This window comes from Elgaria multicarinata, chromosome 8 (assembly GCF_023053635.1).
Source record: "Elgaria multicarinata webbii isolate HBS135686 ecotype San Diego chromosome 8, rElgMul1.1.pri, whole genome shotgun sequence".
NCBI classification, from domain to species: Eukaryota; Metazoa; Chordata; class Lepidosauria; order Squamata; family Anguidae; genus Elgaria; species Elgaria multicarinata.
In genome coordinates this window covers 616,796-630,951 of record NC_086178.1, presented here as the reverse complement: position 1 = coordinate 630,951, position 14,156 = coordinate 616,796, and the positions used below count along the sequence as shown (strand labels likewise).

General features: G+C 57.9%; 1 protein-coding gene across 1 annotated transcript in view; it reads right to left on the bottom strand.

The window, feature by feature from the left end:
• Positions 1–2,146: 2,146 nt before the first annotated feature.
• Positions 2,147–14,156, bottom strand: part of ATP13A3 (ATPase 13A3) — a 35,586-nt gene continuing 23,576 nt past the window's right edge. The window contains exons 21-32 of the mRNA XM_063131705.1: positions 12,224–12,346; positions 10,827–10,906; positions 10,336–10,378; positions 10,115–10,224; positions 9,436–9,532; positions 8,872–8,944; positions 7,984–8,161; positions 6,830–7,017; positions 6,228–6,316; positions 5,435–5,515; positions 4,137–4,256; positions 2,147–3,028 (exon numbers count right to left, since the gene is read on the bottom strand). Of these exons, the coding sequence (XP_062987775.1) occupies positions 2,834–3,028; positions 4,137–4,256; positions 5,435–5,515; positions 6,228–6,316; positions 6,830–7,017; positions 7,984–8,161; positions 8,872–8,944; positions 9,436–9,532; positions 10,115–10,224; positions 10,336–10,378; positions 10,827–10,906; positions 12,224–12,346 (1,377 nt within the window). The 3' untranslated portion in view covers positions 2,147–2,833. The remainder of the gene's footprint in view (positions 3,029–4,136; positions 4,257–5,434; positions 5,516–6,227; positions 6,317–6,829; positions 7,018–7,983; positions 8,162–8,871; positions 8,945–9,435; positions 9,533–10,114; positions 10,225–10,335; positions 10,379–10,826; positions 10,907–12,223; positions 12,347–14,156) is intronic.

Genomic DNA, 14,156 nt, shown 5'->3' with positions numbered 1-14,156 from the left:
GCTTACCCTTGGCCACTTTCTAAAACAAGTGTTATTTGCAGCATATTTTACAGTAGATTTTTAGTGCGCTAATGTTCGAAAGGGCGCTAATGTCCACAGGCTCCACCTGGTGGCCGGAGGTGGATGAGGCCAGCTGGGCGTGTGGGAGGGAGGCAGTGGGTGGACATGAGTGCCCCCACCCACGCGCAAGTGGGTCTCCAGAGACCCTGTTGGCATAGATGGATGGATGGATGGATGGATGGATGGGGGGAGATTTGCATGGGATCCCCCATCTTTGCTGTTGCTGCTACAGACAGACAGACAGACACGGGACAATACCTGAAGGTCCTTACAGTTATCGCTGCTTGGGAAGGAAAGAAGAGAAAAGGTCTAATAAAAAATAACCCTGAGGGATATATCATTTAAAAATCTGGTTATATATTTTAAAAGATATAATTTAACAAGTTCTCTTTTCTTGAGCAAGTGAGTCCTTTAGGTATGTGCATAAATAATAATAATAAAAAATAAAAATAGAATTTAATTGGCCATATTTACAATCCTGACACACCAAAAGATAGATTTAGATTTTTTAGGTCTGCATAACACAAATAATTTAATAAGAAACTCTGAATCCAAGTTATTAATGTGATGCTGCACTTTACTGCACGATAAAACAAAGTCCTCTCCAAGGCATTGAAGGGGAGCTATGAAACAGTTTTGTTCACCTGGATTCGCAAAAGCTTTTCAGGAAGATTTTAGAAGAAAATGAGTCCTTTTTTCTTTTTAACATCAGCAACCCAGAAAGGTGAGATGCTCCAGCTGACCAGAGTTGAAACGCCGTCTGCTTCTGCAGACCTGAGAAGGCGAAGCGTCCATCCAAAGCCTCACGGAGGAACGATGGCCAAAGCTTCACCCTCCAGGCATTTCCGGGGCGGGGGGGGGGGGCTGGGGAGAACCAACGCAAAGCAAAACGCGCACCGGGCCCCAAGGGCAGGGGCTGCCCATCCCACAGCTACAAAGACCCTGAAGCCAGGCCTAAGCCATCCACAATATGCCCTAGTTTTGCTTTCCAACCGTTTTCTTTAATTTAGGGAGACAATTAAGCAATGGTGCTTGAAAGACGCCCCCTCCCCCCCTGCTTGCACTTTTCCATAAATGCTACACACACACACACACACACACACACAGTTTCTCACACACGCACACTGTACGACTAGGTGGGGGCCTTGCCAGTCACAGTTCCCAGGTCAAAGGATGCATAGTTTCGTGGGTTTCTTTGTTTTCCTACTGAAATAAAACCATTTTATGTTTTAAATATAGAGGGAAATGGCTGCAAGGGGGCCCCTTCTCTCCTCCCCACATTGAACTGGTGTGAAAACGTAAGCCGCTCGCTGTCCACCTCCAGGCAGAGCAGCCCCGCCCCGCCTGTCTGGAGGCGTCACTTGCACTCCAGATCTCAGCCAGCTTCCACGGTGGGACGGTGACCTCGGCACAGCCAGACCCAAGGCAAGGGGAGCTCTACCATGCGCAGCGCAGAGAGGGGCCCCGGGGGCCCGACGGCACTGGCCGTCTGGTGGAGAAGATCCGGCAGGACACGGAAGGAGGACTTTAGGGCCCGGGGAGAGCAAGGCTTTGCTCGGCCAGTTCACGCCTGTAAAATCCCCCCTGGCCTCTCACCCCTTCTCTCTAACACTCTCCGCCCCGTTGGCTGAGGTAGGGAGCAGGAGCGTAAGCAGCCTGGCGGTTCTGTAACCGTCCCAGGGATGCTGTCACAGTGGAGGGCTTCAGCTGGGGGAGGGCGGGGGTGGCGGAGAGCACACCACCACCACCACCACCACCATTCCCTTGGCAGGTCCTGGTAAGGCAACCACTACTCCAGTGAGGAATCTGTCCCCTTGGACGTGGGCTCGAGCACCGTGGACTTGTGCGTGTGCGTGGGACTTTGCGCCTGCCCACTGCAGGTTAAATGGTGGGTGGGGTGGGTGGGCGGAGATGTGCGAAGGCGTCTCGAGGAACGAGGGTGGGGAGAGGATGTGCCTGGACCCCTGGACCATCTCGATCCTCCCCGCTTTCTACGGCTCCCCCTCCCCGGCACTGCCACGCTGCTGCTGCTGCAGCACCTAGCTTTCGCACCTTTCCCCCCCCCCCCCCACCAGCTCCCAACATTTCTGACCCAGCACCTGACCCAGAGGATGCGTAAAGCAAAAGGGGCGTTTCTTTTTTGCTGGTTCCCCCTCAGCGCATCGGAGTGGTGGGTGGTGAAGACACCGAGAGCTCGGAGTTCCCCATCGGAAGGGGGAAATGCAGGGCGCGAGGGCTGGACCGCGGCCCTGCAGGGAGGCAGGCAGAGGGCTGCGACGGCCACATCCCTCTCTCCAGCTGGGAAGGACTTGCAGGTCATGCCTGGCCAGAAGGGTCCCTGCTCGGGGGGCCGGAGCCGGGCACTTTGCACCAGCCTCTTCAGACTAAGAGCTGGCCAGCCATCAAATGTGGGCAAACAGCTTCTGGATCAGAATGGCTGCAGAGGTCAGCCATGAAGACACCGTGGGAGGACGGCGGCGCACCCCCAGGCAGGAGCCTCCTCTGTGCCAACCGTGATCAAAGACCCACACTGGCCCGGGCCCAGAGATGCTGGGGGGGGGGTCTGGATGTGCCCTGAAGTGCAGCCTGCGCACAGGACTGGCCAAGGGGTGAAGGCCTGGGGAGGCGGCAGCGGGGAAAGGCTTTCTTTCCACAGAGCCCAGAGAGAGAGAGAGAGAGAGAGAGAGAGAGAGATATGTGGGGCCAGCCCCTCGGTCTGGAATTCACATGCTCAGCAGGCGGAGGTGCTTCTGAACCCAGGGGCCGCCAGCGGCTACGTTACGGTGATGCTCTGGCAGCAGGAGCCGTTCCCGTGGGCCGCCTCCGTCGTGGTGCAGGGCTTGGGCGGCCACGCAGGGTCCACGCGCAACTCCTGGGCCAAGTGCACGTACTTTGCTCTCGGGCGCGTCTTCTTCCTGCAGCCCAGCAGGGCAGGAAGGGAACAGCCCCGCCAGCGGTCCAGGGCTTCCTAGAGACAGGACAGGAAGAGAGAGTGGGTTGGAAGCCACACGGGCAAAAACACAGAGGAACTGCAGGGGGCGCTCTCGCTCCTTTGACTGCCATTGGCCGACCAGGCCCACGGAGACACGGGCGGAGGGGAAGAGAGCCGCTGCTCACGTGGCCAGCCCTGGGCCATTCCAGAAATGGGTTATGAAGGGACCAGGTGGTGGCGGTCGGGGCAGGCGGCGTCCCTTCCACGGAAAGGAGCCGCCTCGCCTGCCATGCCCACGTGGTGCCCTCATTGCCACAGTGTCACGGAACCGAGCCCTGGTGCAGGCAGGCAGGCAGGCAGGCAAGCGGGGCCACGTTGTGCATGGATCGGGGGTGGGGGGCTGCCATTCATCCCTGGGGCCAGGAGCAGACCCCTTCCTGAGGTGGCTTCAGGATCACATCACCTGCCCTTGACTTCCTGCTAGTGAAATCTGGCTCTATAGGACTCTAGCAATAGAAGACGTGACTAAGTTTGCCTTCGGCAGACCTCTCTTTCTCCCTTCTGAATCCAGGAGATGTAACCCTCGAAGGAGATCTGAGGCGGCCACCACCTGCCCGTGACGCCCCCTCTCCACCTCCAGCAGCGGGTCCAATAAGCGACATTAACCACAGGATCCACTTCAGACCTGTTTTGGTGTCCTTTCCTAAGGGGGAACGCCCCACCCAGGAGGCAAACTGAAAGCCTTCGTACGGCCACAGGCTGGAAGAGGAGGAGGAAGACATGGCCCAGCAGCCACAGTATCCAACCAGGGTTCACGTGCCCCTCCTGGGTGACCCTAGGCTGGCCCACACTCTCCGTCTAATCTACCTCCCAGGGTTCTTACGTCCCTCCTGGGCTTTCAGGAGTAAGAGCAGGATGAAAGAGAGGCAGGCCCCGGACCCCACGCCCCGGCCCTCCTGCAAAAAGCTGCAGGTCTGCAGTGGGCATCTGAACCCCGTTAGGGAAGGCATTGAGGAGTTCACAGACTTCCGAAAAGTCAGTAAAAGCCTCCCTCCCCGCCCCCCGCCCCCCACATCTTTGGAGTACGGAACAACACAGATCGTTGCATGCTTGAACGACGGACAGTAAAGCACAGAGTTCCAACCTGTGATGGGTGGGAAGTGGAGGAGGAGGAAGAGGAGGAGGAGGAGGAGGCTGGGCGGCTTTCCCCTTGCTTGTCTCGATTGAAGACAACTTTCCAAAGGACCATGTCAAGGAGGACATTCTGTGGTATGTTCCAGGGAGCGGGGAGAATCAAGAAGACGGGTGATCGTACACGATGAGTGAGAGCAGTTCAGAAGCAAAAGCAAACTTGGGGGCAGAAGAGAACCCTTTGAGACGGGAGGTTGCACGGGGCAGCACTGATCCCTCACGGAGAAAGCATTCGCTCAACTTTTTGCTTTTCAGAGGGGCTGGGAGGGCCCTGCTCCAGGCACCCCAGGAAAACAGCTGCTGCCGCCGCCTCAACGGAACGCAGGTCTCCTGTTCTCTGGCAAACCACAGGACCGTCTTAAGCGCTGGCGGCCAGCAAATGTAAAGACGTTTGGATTTGGGGCGGCGTCATCTTTGGACTTCTATTCACTTTGACCATCCTGGTGTTCCCCAATAACTGGGCTGAGGGCCAGACAGCACAAACAGCCCCACCCCCACCCCCGCTGCCCTCCCCCACGCCCCCCACGCCCTCAGCCTCTCGCGCTATGCCATTCAGTGCCACTCTGCCTTCGACGCTTAAAAGGCTCTGGATGGACCGAGGGTGGATCAGCTGACAGATCACTGGGGGGGGGGGGGGGCGGGAGGGGGGAGAGACTTGGCTTCCAGCTCAGGCACAGCTTAAGCAGAACCGATTCCAAGCATTCTAGAAGCAGAGGGCGGAAGGGAAACTGCCCAGAAAGGGGCGCGGCAGCACAGCACTTCCAGGTTTTTTTTATGTTCTTAGAAACATTAACCAAGGTTCTAGCCATCATGGCTGCATGTAAAGCGTGCGCCATGATGCTGAAGGAAGCCGGAGCTGTGGGGGCTGCCTGGGATGGGGGCTGCAAGCGCTCCTGCTCCTGGCCCTTTGCATCCGAGTAACGAAAACTACAGAACCAGGATGAAAACACGCTTGGGTTGCAGGATCGGCTCCCCCACCCCCACCCCCACCCCCACCCCCCACCCCGCCTGTCCCCATCCCAGCCCTGGCCAGAACTCGCTCACTTATAAAGGGGGGGGGGCATGGCAGACACCATCGGCACCGAGCTCCACGGCAGGAATGAATAAGGCCCGGAACAGGAAGCCCTGGGCCTACAACAACGGTCTGCAGAGGAGGACACGGGCCGCTGGATGGGCAATTGAAGCAGGAAGCCCAGCGGGCGCCGCCTAACCCGCTAGCCAGAGAACATGTTGCAAGCCCTCATGACTCACCTCCACCAGAATGGATACGAAGGCGTTGACGACGACGATGACGAAGACGGAGACGCGCCACGGGTGGGGCACGCACACCAGCTGCAAAACACCCCACACACACCCACACCCACACGTGAGAAGGGTGTGCAGGAGCAGCTGCAGCAGCAGACAGCCAAGCCCCACACCCTGGGGGGGCCTCCTTGCATGCCAGGGCCTGCCGAGGCTCACGCTGGGGCTCTCCTGCCACCACGGGCCTCAGGGGGCCGCGTGGCTCCCCTTGCCGTGTGAGCAAGGACCTCGCCGCTGAGCCACCCAGCACAGGCACCGTGTCAAGGCCCCCCTGGGCTCTGCACACCCTTGACGGCTGCGCAGAAAGTGTCGGTGACACCAGAGACAGACCTGGCGCCCAGCGTCAGTGAAGCCCCCCCCTTCTCCTCCAAAGGCATTGGGATTCCGCAGGGAGCAGGACCGGTGGGGTCCAGCCCAAAGGGCCTGTGCTTCTCCCACACCATCTCGGATCCGGCCGGAACAGAGAGGGATGAGGGAGCCCCAGCTCAGGGGCCTTTTGCGGCTGTCCCTTTACAAGCAGGCAGGCTCCAAGTGGGGGGGGGAGGGGGGAGGCAAGAGCAGAGGAGCTGCAGGGCAGCCTGCCCCCGACCGCCTTTGACCACAGCCCCCACCGGGCCCAGCCAGCACGATGCAACCAGGCGCGCCCTGGACACGGCCGGGGCCAGAGGAGCGCCAGCGCACGCACTCTTGCGCCGGGTAAGGGGCCCCCGAGGGCCGGCCGGCCGGCCTCTTGCAGTCGTACCTCCAGGAACCAGTCGACGGGCTTCATGGGGTTCAGCATGATGAAGAGCGTGAAGGCGTAGAGAACCGCCACGGAGACCACGAACAGAGCTGCAGAGGGGGGAGCGGAGAGGCGGCTTCAGCTGGCCGCTTGCTTGCTGCAGTCCCTCGGTGCCTCCCCCACCGGCTCTCCCCTCCACGAGCCAGTGCTGCCCCCTGCTGCCAGCTGGTGGAGACGCAGAGGGAAGTGCCGGCAGGGGGCAGCACTGCCTCTTCTTCGGGGCCTCTGGACCCTGCAGCCCCTCTGCCCAGCTGGAGGCGCCCCACAGCCCCCAGCACCACCCCAGAGAAGCCACGTTTCACAGCCAGCCCCTCTTGGTGCCGCTCGGTAGGAGCCGTGGCGCTCCTTCTGCCCCTCAGCCCCGGGTCATTTCCTCCCCTCCTCCCTCAAAGCCATTCAGCCGGCAGAGGGGGAGGGCGACGCCAGGCCTCCACACGGCCCCCAGCCCCCTGCCTGCCGAGCCGCAGAACGCAGCCCGCAAAGCCTTTGCTGCCCCACCCAGCCCGGCCGCCCTCTGCTCCGCCCTGCCGCTGCCCAACCTTCCCAGCACCGGGGCTACGTACAGTTCCTGTAGCACGGCTGCCGGAAGGGCTTCCCTTTGGAAAAGGCAATGGCCACTATGAGGTATTGGAAGCTGGAGATGAAGAACACCGTCGTGTTCTCGTAGTTCCTGATATTGTGCTCATCGTGATCGGACTTGTTCTTGTGCTGAGAAGCGTTGGCAAAGGTCGGCCGCGATATGTTACACGCACTGGAAAATGCAAGTCCGGTGGTCTCGAACTGCACAGAAGGGCCCACGAGTCCACGCTCCGCCCCCCTGCAGAGGGGTGGACCCACGAACCTCTCTCAGCTGACACCCCACCCCGCCCCCCACCGCAGGGCCAGGCCTTGCCCAGACGCTCTCTCCGCATCCAGCAAGGGGAGAGCCCAGGAGGCCCAGGCTGGACTCAGCCCAGAGGGCAGCCGACTCAGCCCTGCCCTCACTGTGTATCTCTGGATAACTGAAAACTCTGCATCTATTAGTTTGAGGGCTGCAATGTTTAGTAGATTAAATGGTCAGCTTAATCTATTTTTAAAAGCCCTTTGAAGAACTAAAAAGATGGCCCAATAAATGGGACAGGTTATTTACTTCCTTTCAAGAAGGTGCCTCTTGCCTGCTGCAGTTTTCGATAAGAAGTGGCGCTAATGAGACTGCAAATGGCAAGGAGCCTCCCCTGGAGAGGATCCGCCGTGCGTGCGCACGGAAGGCAGCCGTGTCGTGTTGAAGCGGGCGCCTCCAAAGACGCGCACACAGGAAGGCACAGCGCCAGAACCCCTCCTGCTCTGGAAGCGCTGGTTTTACACACATGCGGACTTTAATTGATCAACAGGCCCAAACTCATATAATAAAGAGACTCGGATTCCTTTCCATCAAACCCGGCCCTGATTCCATTTTCTCTCCTCCTTCCTCCAAGCTGTTCATCTCAGTGTACACGGGGCCGTTTCACTTCATCCTCACAACAGCCCAGAAAATAAAACCGGGCCTCAGTTCCTCACCGGCCAGGGAAGAACAGCAGCAACAGCAGCCCACCCCCCCACCCCACTGCAGGACCTGCAGTTCCACGCAGTGAAGGGCCGCCCTCGGGTCACAGAGCCTGAGGGCGCCTCCCCATAGGAAAGTCCCCCTCCCGTCCCCGCTGCGCAGGAGCCACGGGCGCGCCTTCCTAGGGCCACTTACTCCGAGAGCGGGGTCCAGGTCTCGTACCAGGGCTGCTGCCTGACCCACAGAAACCCCAGGGTCTGGAAGCTGAGGCAGATGAGAATCTGAGAAAGGACGGAGCAGAGGAGGGGCCCCGAGATGAGGCCGGAGGGCGGCCTTTGTGCGACGAGGTCCTTCCAGGCCGGGTTCAGGCTCACTGCAGAGAAAAGGAGGGGGGAGCAATGAGCGAGGCTGAAAGGGAGACGCGGCCACACAGCAGAATTCTGCACCTCAGAACCGATCGAAGGTTGGGCAAAGGAGGATTCTCTGCCTATCAGGGCAGAGCTGGCAAGAAGCCCACAGGCACCGAGGCTCCCACGGCTCCCTTCACAGCCATCACGCCCAGAGCCTCGCTTTTCTACTGGAACGGAGTATGGAGTATTTGGGCACGGAGCTCAAATTCTGTGCTTGTTTGGAATCCGCACGCGCCAAACCGCTCCCTGCGTCCCTCTGCCTGACGGTGTCCTGGGGACTTGACTGGAGCCACGAGGAGCAGAGGCAACGGGCAAGAGCAGAAGCGCCGCTCCCGGCCCAAGCGCCACTCGGCCCCCGCCTGGGCTCTAGAAGCCGGCAGGAAGCCTGCGAAGGGCCAGGGGGTCTCGTTCTGCAGGCCCTTCCTCCTCCTTCAAGCTGCTAGTCCTGGCCGAGGAAGGAGGGCCCTGCCGGCCGAGGAAGGAGGGCCCTGCCGGCCGAGGAAGGAGGGCCCTGCCGGCCGAGGAAGGAGGGCCCTGCCGGCCGAGGAAGGAGGGCCCTGCCGGCCGAGGAAGGAGGGCCCTGCCGGCCGAGGAAGGAGGGCCCTGCCGGCCGAGGGCGGCCCTTTGACGCCACAGGAAGGGAAGACCGCCAGGGAGCGAGGGCGAGACTCACTGGTGAAGACCACAACCAAAATGATCGCCAGATCAATGAAGAGGAACTGGAAGTCGCCCAAGTTGCTCTGGATCTACAAAGGAACCGCAAACGAGACTCTCACAGGGGTGTCGGCATCAGGTTCCACTTGTGCTCCGTCACATGAAGTGCTGCGATGAGCCTGGGAAACACGCAGCCCGCCTCGGCTGGGGACCTCCCCCCCCCAGCAAGTTGCACTCCCTCCCCCTCCCCCACAGTTCCCCAATTCATGAATGTGATTCCGTGGCAGCCACGTTTGTGGCTGAAGCGAGGATGAGAAACGCGAAGGCTGTAACTGCTTCCCACAGGATAAGAAGCCATTTTTAATAAAGGAGGCCATGAAACTAGATTTCTCCCTCTCTTCATCACTAGCTTCGTGCCCCGTTGATCTGACAGGCAAGACGCTGGGGGCGGGGGGCAGAATCCCCCGTGTCAGGGGCAGCCCCCAAGCCAAGGGAAGGGGACCCTTCCTGTCGTCCTTCCAAAGACGCTCAAAAGACCAGCCTAACTAACCTGCGCAGGGGAGGCCTTCCGGCAAATACTCACGGAGTAAAGCAGCGTGACGCTGACATACTGGATAACGCTGTACAAAGCCATGAATTTAAACACGCAGAAGGAAGTTACCAAAGCAGCACGGCCCTCCCTGATGGAAAGAAAAGGCATCCGCTGGACCAAACCCCAGGCCAGCCCCTCCCCCTGGTCCCTGGTGAGCAGAGAGCCCCCCACCCCCACCCCCCGCAACGCCTCTCCACGAAGCGATGGTGCAAAGCAGACTTGGGAGTGCTGAGTGCAGAGACTGCAGAGCTGGAACGAGGGCAGGAAAGGGCAACTCAACCGATCCAGGGGCCGGAGCGGCATCTCCCCTGCGAGGGAAGGTGACGACAGCTGGGATGGGTCAGCTTGGGGAAAAGGGGCTGAGGGGAGCCATGAGAGGAGGCGGACAAAGCCGTGCCTGGTGTGGAGAATGTGGATAAAGGGAGGCACTTCCTCTCCCATAAGATTAGAACGTAATGGGATGACCCCATTTGGAGGCAACAGGGTGCATTCGTCTCCCACCCACTCCCACCCTGGTTCTAGCTGCTTACTGGGCCCTCAGCCCGGCACCAGCATCTCCCACTGCGCTCGAATGCTGCTGCTGATGGGAGCCCCGCGCCGTGCCACCTGCTGCGTCAGGTGCACCAGCTGAGCTGCAGGGAAATGCAGGCCATGTTCTGAGCCCCTTTACCTGATGAGGTTCGGCACGCAGGAGATACTGGGTGTCCTGGAGGTGAACGGCGATGCTACGGAAGCCTCCAGCTCAGACAGCGAAATGCCACCGTGCGCCCTCTTCAGCGCCTGCCCATGTACAGAGGGGCGGGGAGGGAGGGAGGGAGAGAACGGGTGACTTCTGCTGCCAAGATCAGTGAGTCAGGCAGAATCTTGTGGTGACAGAGCACGGGTACTCACCCCACAGTCGTTGGCCCCGTCACCACACATGCCCACGTAGTAACTGCCACGGTACAGAACGAGAGAGAGGGAGAGAGAGAGAGAGAGAGAGGGAGTCAGGGTCCTGCCGTGCTTCAGCCGAAATCCCACCCCACCCCTGAACTAGCTCCTTTGGCCTGGCCCATGGGGAGCGAGGCAAGGGCTCTGAGGCGTCCCGAGTAAGGGGCACCAGAGGAGCAACAAGCCCACGCCCAAAGGGAGGAAGGCGCAAGGCAGGCCACGCTGAGTGGCGCAGCAGGCGCGGTTTCAGCTAGGACAGAGCTCTAGGCCGACCGTTGGGACACACCCACAGCGTTTGAAATGTTAAATCTACATGCGAAGAGGAGGCGCGAGGCGGATCAGGCCGCCTGAAAACGACGGGGGTTGCGCCAAGGCCTGTCACGCCACGAAGACAGCAAGCGGACGGGAGTAGCGGCAGCAGCAGCGGCAGCAGCAGCATTAGAGATACTTACTCAACGTTTTGCAAAGCCTCCACCAGCTGGGTTTTCTGATCCGGCGCCATGCGAGCAAATACCGTGCCATGCAGCACAAGCTGGAAAACATTGATCCTCTTTAGCAACGCAATTAAAACAAAGATCACAGACGGTCATTCCCAGAAATGTTCCATTATTGCTTTAACTGTTTCTTTTATTTATTTACTGCTGCTGTTCCTGCAATTATTTATTACTCCGGTATTTTAATAGCTACTTTTAATATTTTAGCATACAAACAGCTAAGAAATTTTGTTATATCAAGCAGTATCCAAGGACTAAGAATGAATAAATTAATAAACACTGACAGCATGGAGAGAAGTTCAACATATGCCCTTTTTCACTCGGGGGAATTTATTTTTTAATTCTGGGAGGAAATTCTGCAGTTTTCTCTCCTTGGAATATCATGTCACACCACCCAAAAAAGGATGCAATTTCACAGGTCAAGGTGCAGAGAAGATCAACCAAAATGATCAGGGCCCTGGAGCACCGTCCCCGTGTAGAACAACTAAAGTGCTGAAGGGACTTGAAAAGTGTATCTGGTGTGCAAAAAGTGCAGAGAACGACATGTCATTCCACACCCACCCACCCAAATCACACTAGAAGCTCTAGACTGGATATTCAGGCGAGAGAGAGAGAAAAGAACCTCTTTACACAACCCATCCTGAAATAGATGTGGCTGGAATGGGATAAGCCACTGCCTTAAAACAGCTTTTTAAAACAGTAAGACAAATTCATGATGGAGGAGGAGGAGGAGGAGGAGGAGGAGGAGGAGGAGGAGGAGGGGTCTTTCAATGGCTACTAGCTGTAGGGAGCCTCTACGTGTTGTAGGAGTATGCGAGGGTTGTTTAGCCTCAAATAATCCCCCTATCAGCCAGGTGCGCACAACACAACAACCCCAGTCGGGGTTTGCATAGTCACAATGGTGGCCAGCTCACATCGCAGCTCCTCGAGGGTTAATTAGCCCATGATGGGCAGGCCATGTTGTGCGAACTGGCCGATTAACATGGCCAGCATTTAACTGGTTACAAGAAGGGGTGCCATTGCAACAGAACTGAGCTACAAACTAAGTTGGAACCAGCACTAGCAATCCTAGCAAACAGAACGATGGAGCTTTAAAAAGAGGCACGTGCTCATCACTGCTCGTCCTGAGAGGAAAGACAACATTCCAGTTTTTCCAAAAAATAAATGTGTTTCCCCCACCCCACACACACACACACATTTAAGACCAGGAAGGGGCCCGGGGAGGATGGGAAATGCCTCCTCTAGGTGGTTTTTGCACGGCTGCCCTGTAGAAGGCCCTGCTCTGTGCTGAGCACAGCAATGCTGCTCTTCTCATGGCATAGAATCTCTGCAGGAAAGCCATTCCAGGTACAGACCTTTGGAACAAGATCCTGAAAGTGCTCCTGGATCACCGCAAAGGATTTCCCATTCATAGCAAAATGGTATTTGGTCATTGGGGCCTCCTCCAGGCTTTCATGGGCCAATTTAACAGGAATATCCTGTAACAAAACAGAAGCGACAATGCCGAGATTTGGCCATCAATTTCCTTTTTGGCAAACCCGCGAGAGTTTCCCCATAACCATCGAAGCCCATCAAAGCCCCTAAGAGAAACGCCCATTGAAAGGATGCTGGAAAGAGAAAACCAACAGGGCTTGTCGTGAACCGCCAAGATCTAACAAAGAAGGCGGCAACGATGATTGTGCAAATGAGGAGCGCCTGCGCAGCGCCTGCCACGATGGCTTCTTCTAACCCCCATGATTGTCGCAACGACCCCCCCTAACTGGTTTATTTATTTATTATTTATTTATTGCATTTTTAGACCGCCCAATAGCTGAAGCTCCCTGGGCGGTTCACAAAAACTAGTTGAGCAGCCATGGTTAGTTAACAAATCAGCTTGATCCACAGATTTTAAAGGTGCACTGCTGCTTTTAATAAACGTATTAAAAAACACAATCACAAGCTTCAGGCAGCTGGCACCCCACCCCCACCCCACCCCATCCCACCCCCACCCCCTTAGAGGAGGCCCTCCTGCCTTTCTCCTACGCCCAGGAGGGAGGACAGCGCTTAAGATGGTGCCTGCTGCTGCCCTACCTACGTACATAATCTAAAGAACCAAGAACAGCTTTCTCTTCAGAAATATTGTTTCACTCATAGAATCATAGAATAGCAGAGTTGGAAGGGGCCCACAAGGCCATCGAGTCCAACCCCCTGTCCAATGCCTATATGCACATTTATGACGCTACAATCAATTATGGACGTTTTTCTGTCTAAACATGCGTAGGATCGTGCCCTATTTTGCCTATAATTAAGTGACATCGTAAGAACATCAGAAGAGCCCTGATGCTGGATCAGACCAAGGGTCCATCTAGTCCACCACTCTGTCCACACAGCGGCCAACCAGGAGCCCACAAGTAGGACACGGTGCAAGAGCACCCTCCCACCCATGTGCCCCAGCAACAGGTGTATATAGGCGTACTACATCCCTACTAAATAGTTGCACTGGTCGTTTGATAAGCTTTTGAGAGGAAGTTTACAGATAAATAAGGGCAGAAAGGCGCACTGTATTACAGCAAACACCGTCTTCCCAACCCCGCATTTGGAGAGAGGACATGGGGGGGGGGGGGGCTACGCTGGGCAGGAGGGGTTCTGAAGCCTACCCTCCCCCCTGCTTGAATCCCTTCTAGTTCGGGAGCACAGCTGAGCATGGGGGAGGAGGAGGAGGAGGAGGAGGAGAGAGACCCGTGTTCCTCTGAACCGGTCGTTCTGCCGCCAGGGTCTCTCACGCTGCCGCTCTTGACGCCAGGCTCAGAGCCAGCCCAACTTGGGGAAAGCAGCTGGCGCCGTCCCTCTGCGTGGCCCTCAGGCTGAGGGGGGAGCCGCGCGGTGGCCACGCCTGCGGATGGCGCCAGGTGGTTCATGGCGGTGGAAACAAAAGCCAAGAGCTGCCAAAGGACCTCTCCAAGCGAGGGGGGGGCATCCGAACGGCAGGTGCAGCTCAACGTCAGGAAGTCCAAAGCGCTGCCTGTCAGGGCGAGCCGGAACCCCCGGCTGCACATCTAGGCTGATGGCGCCTGAGCTGATGCCGACTGGCCAGGAATCCGCTTCCACAAGAGGCGGTCTCAGCCCCCGCCTTGGAAGGAAGGCTCCAAAAGGCTCTCAAGGGCAACTGGTATCAGAGGGAGCGGATGGGTGGGAGGTGGCGACAGCTGCGGTGTTGCCGTGGGCAGCTGGTGGGCCGCCGTGAGAAACGCCAGCATGCTGGACTGGAGGGCCCTTTGGCCTGACCCAGCTCCAGGCTCTTCCGACGCG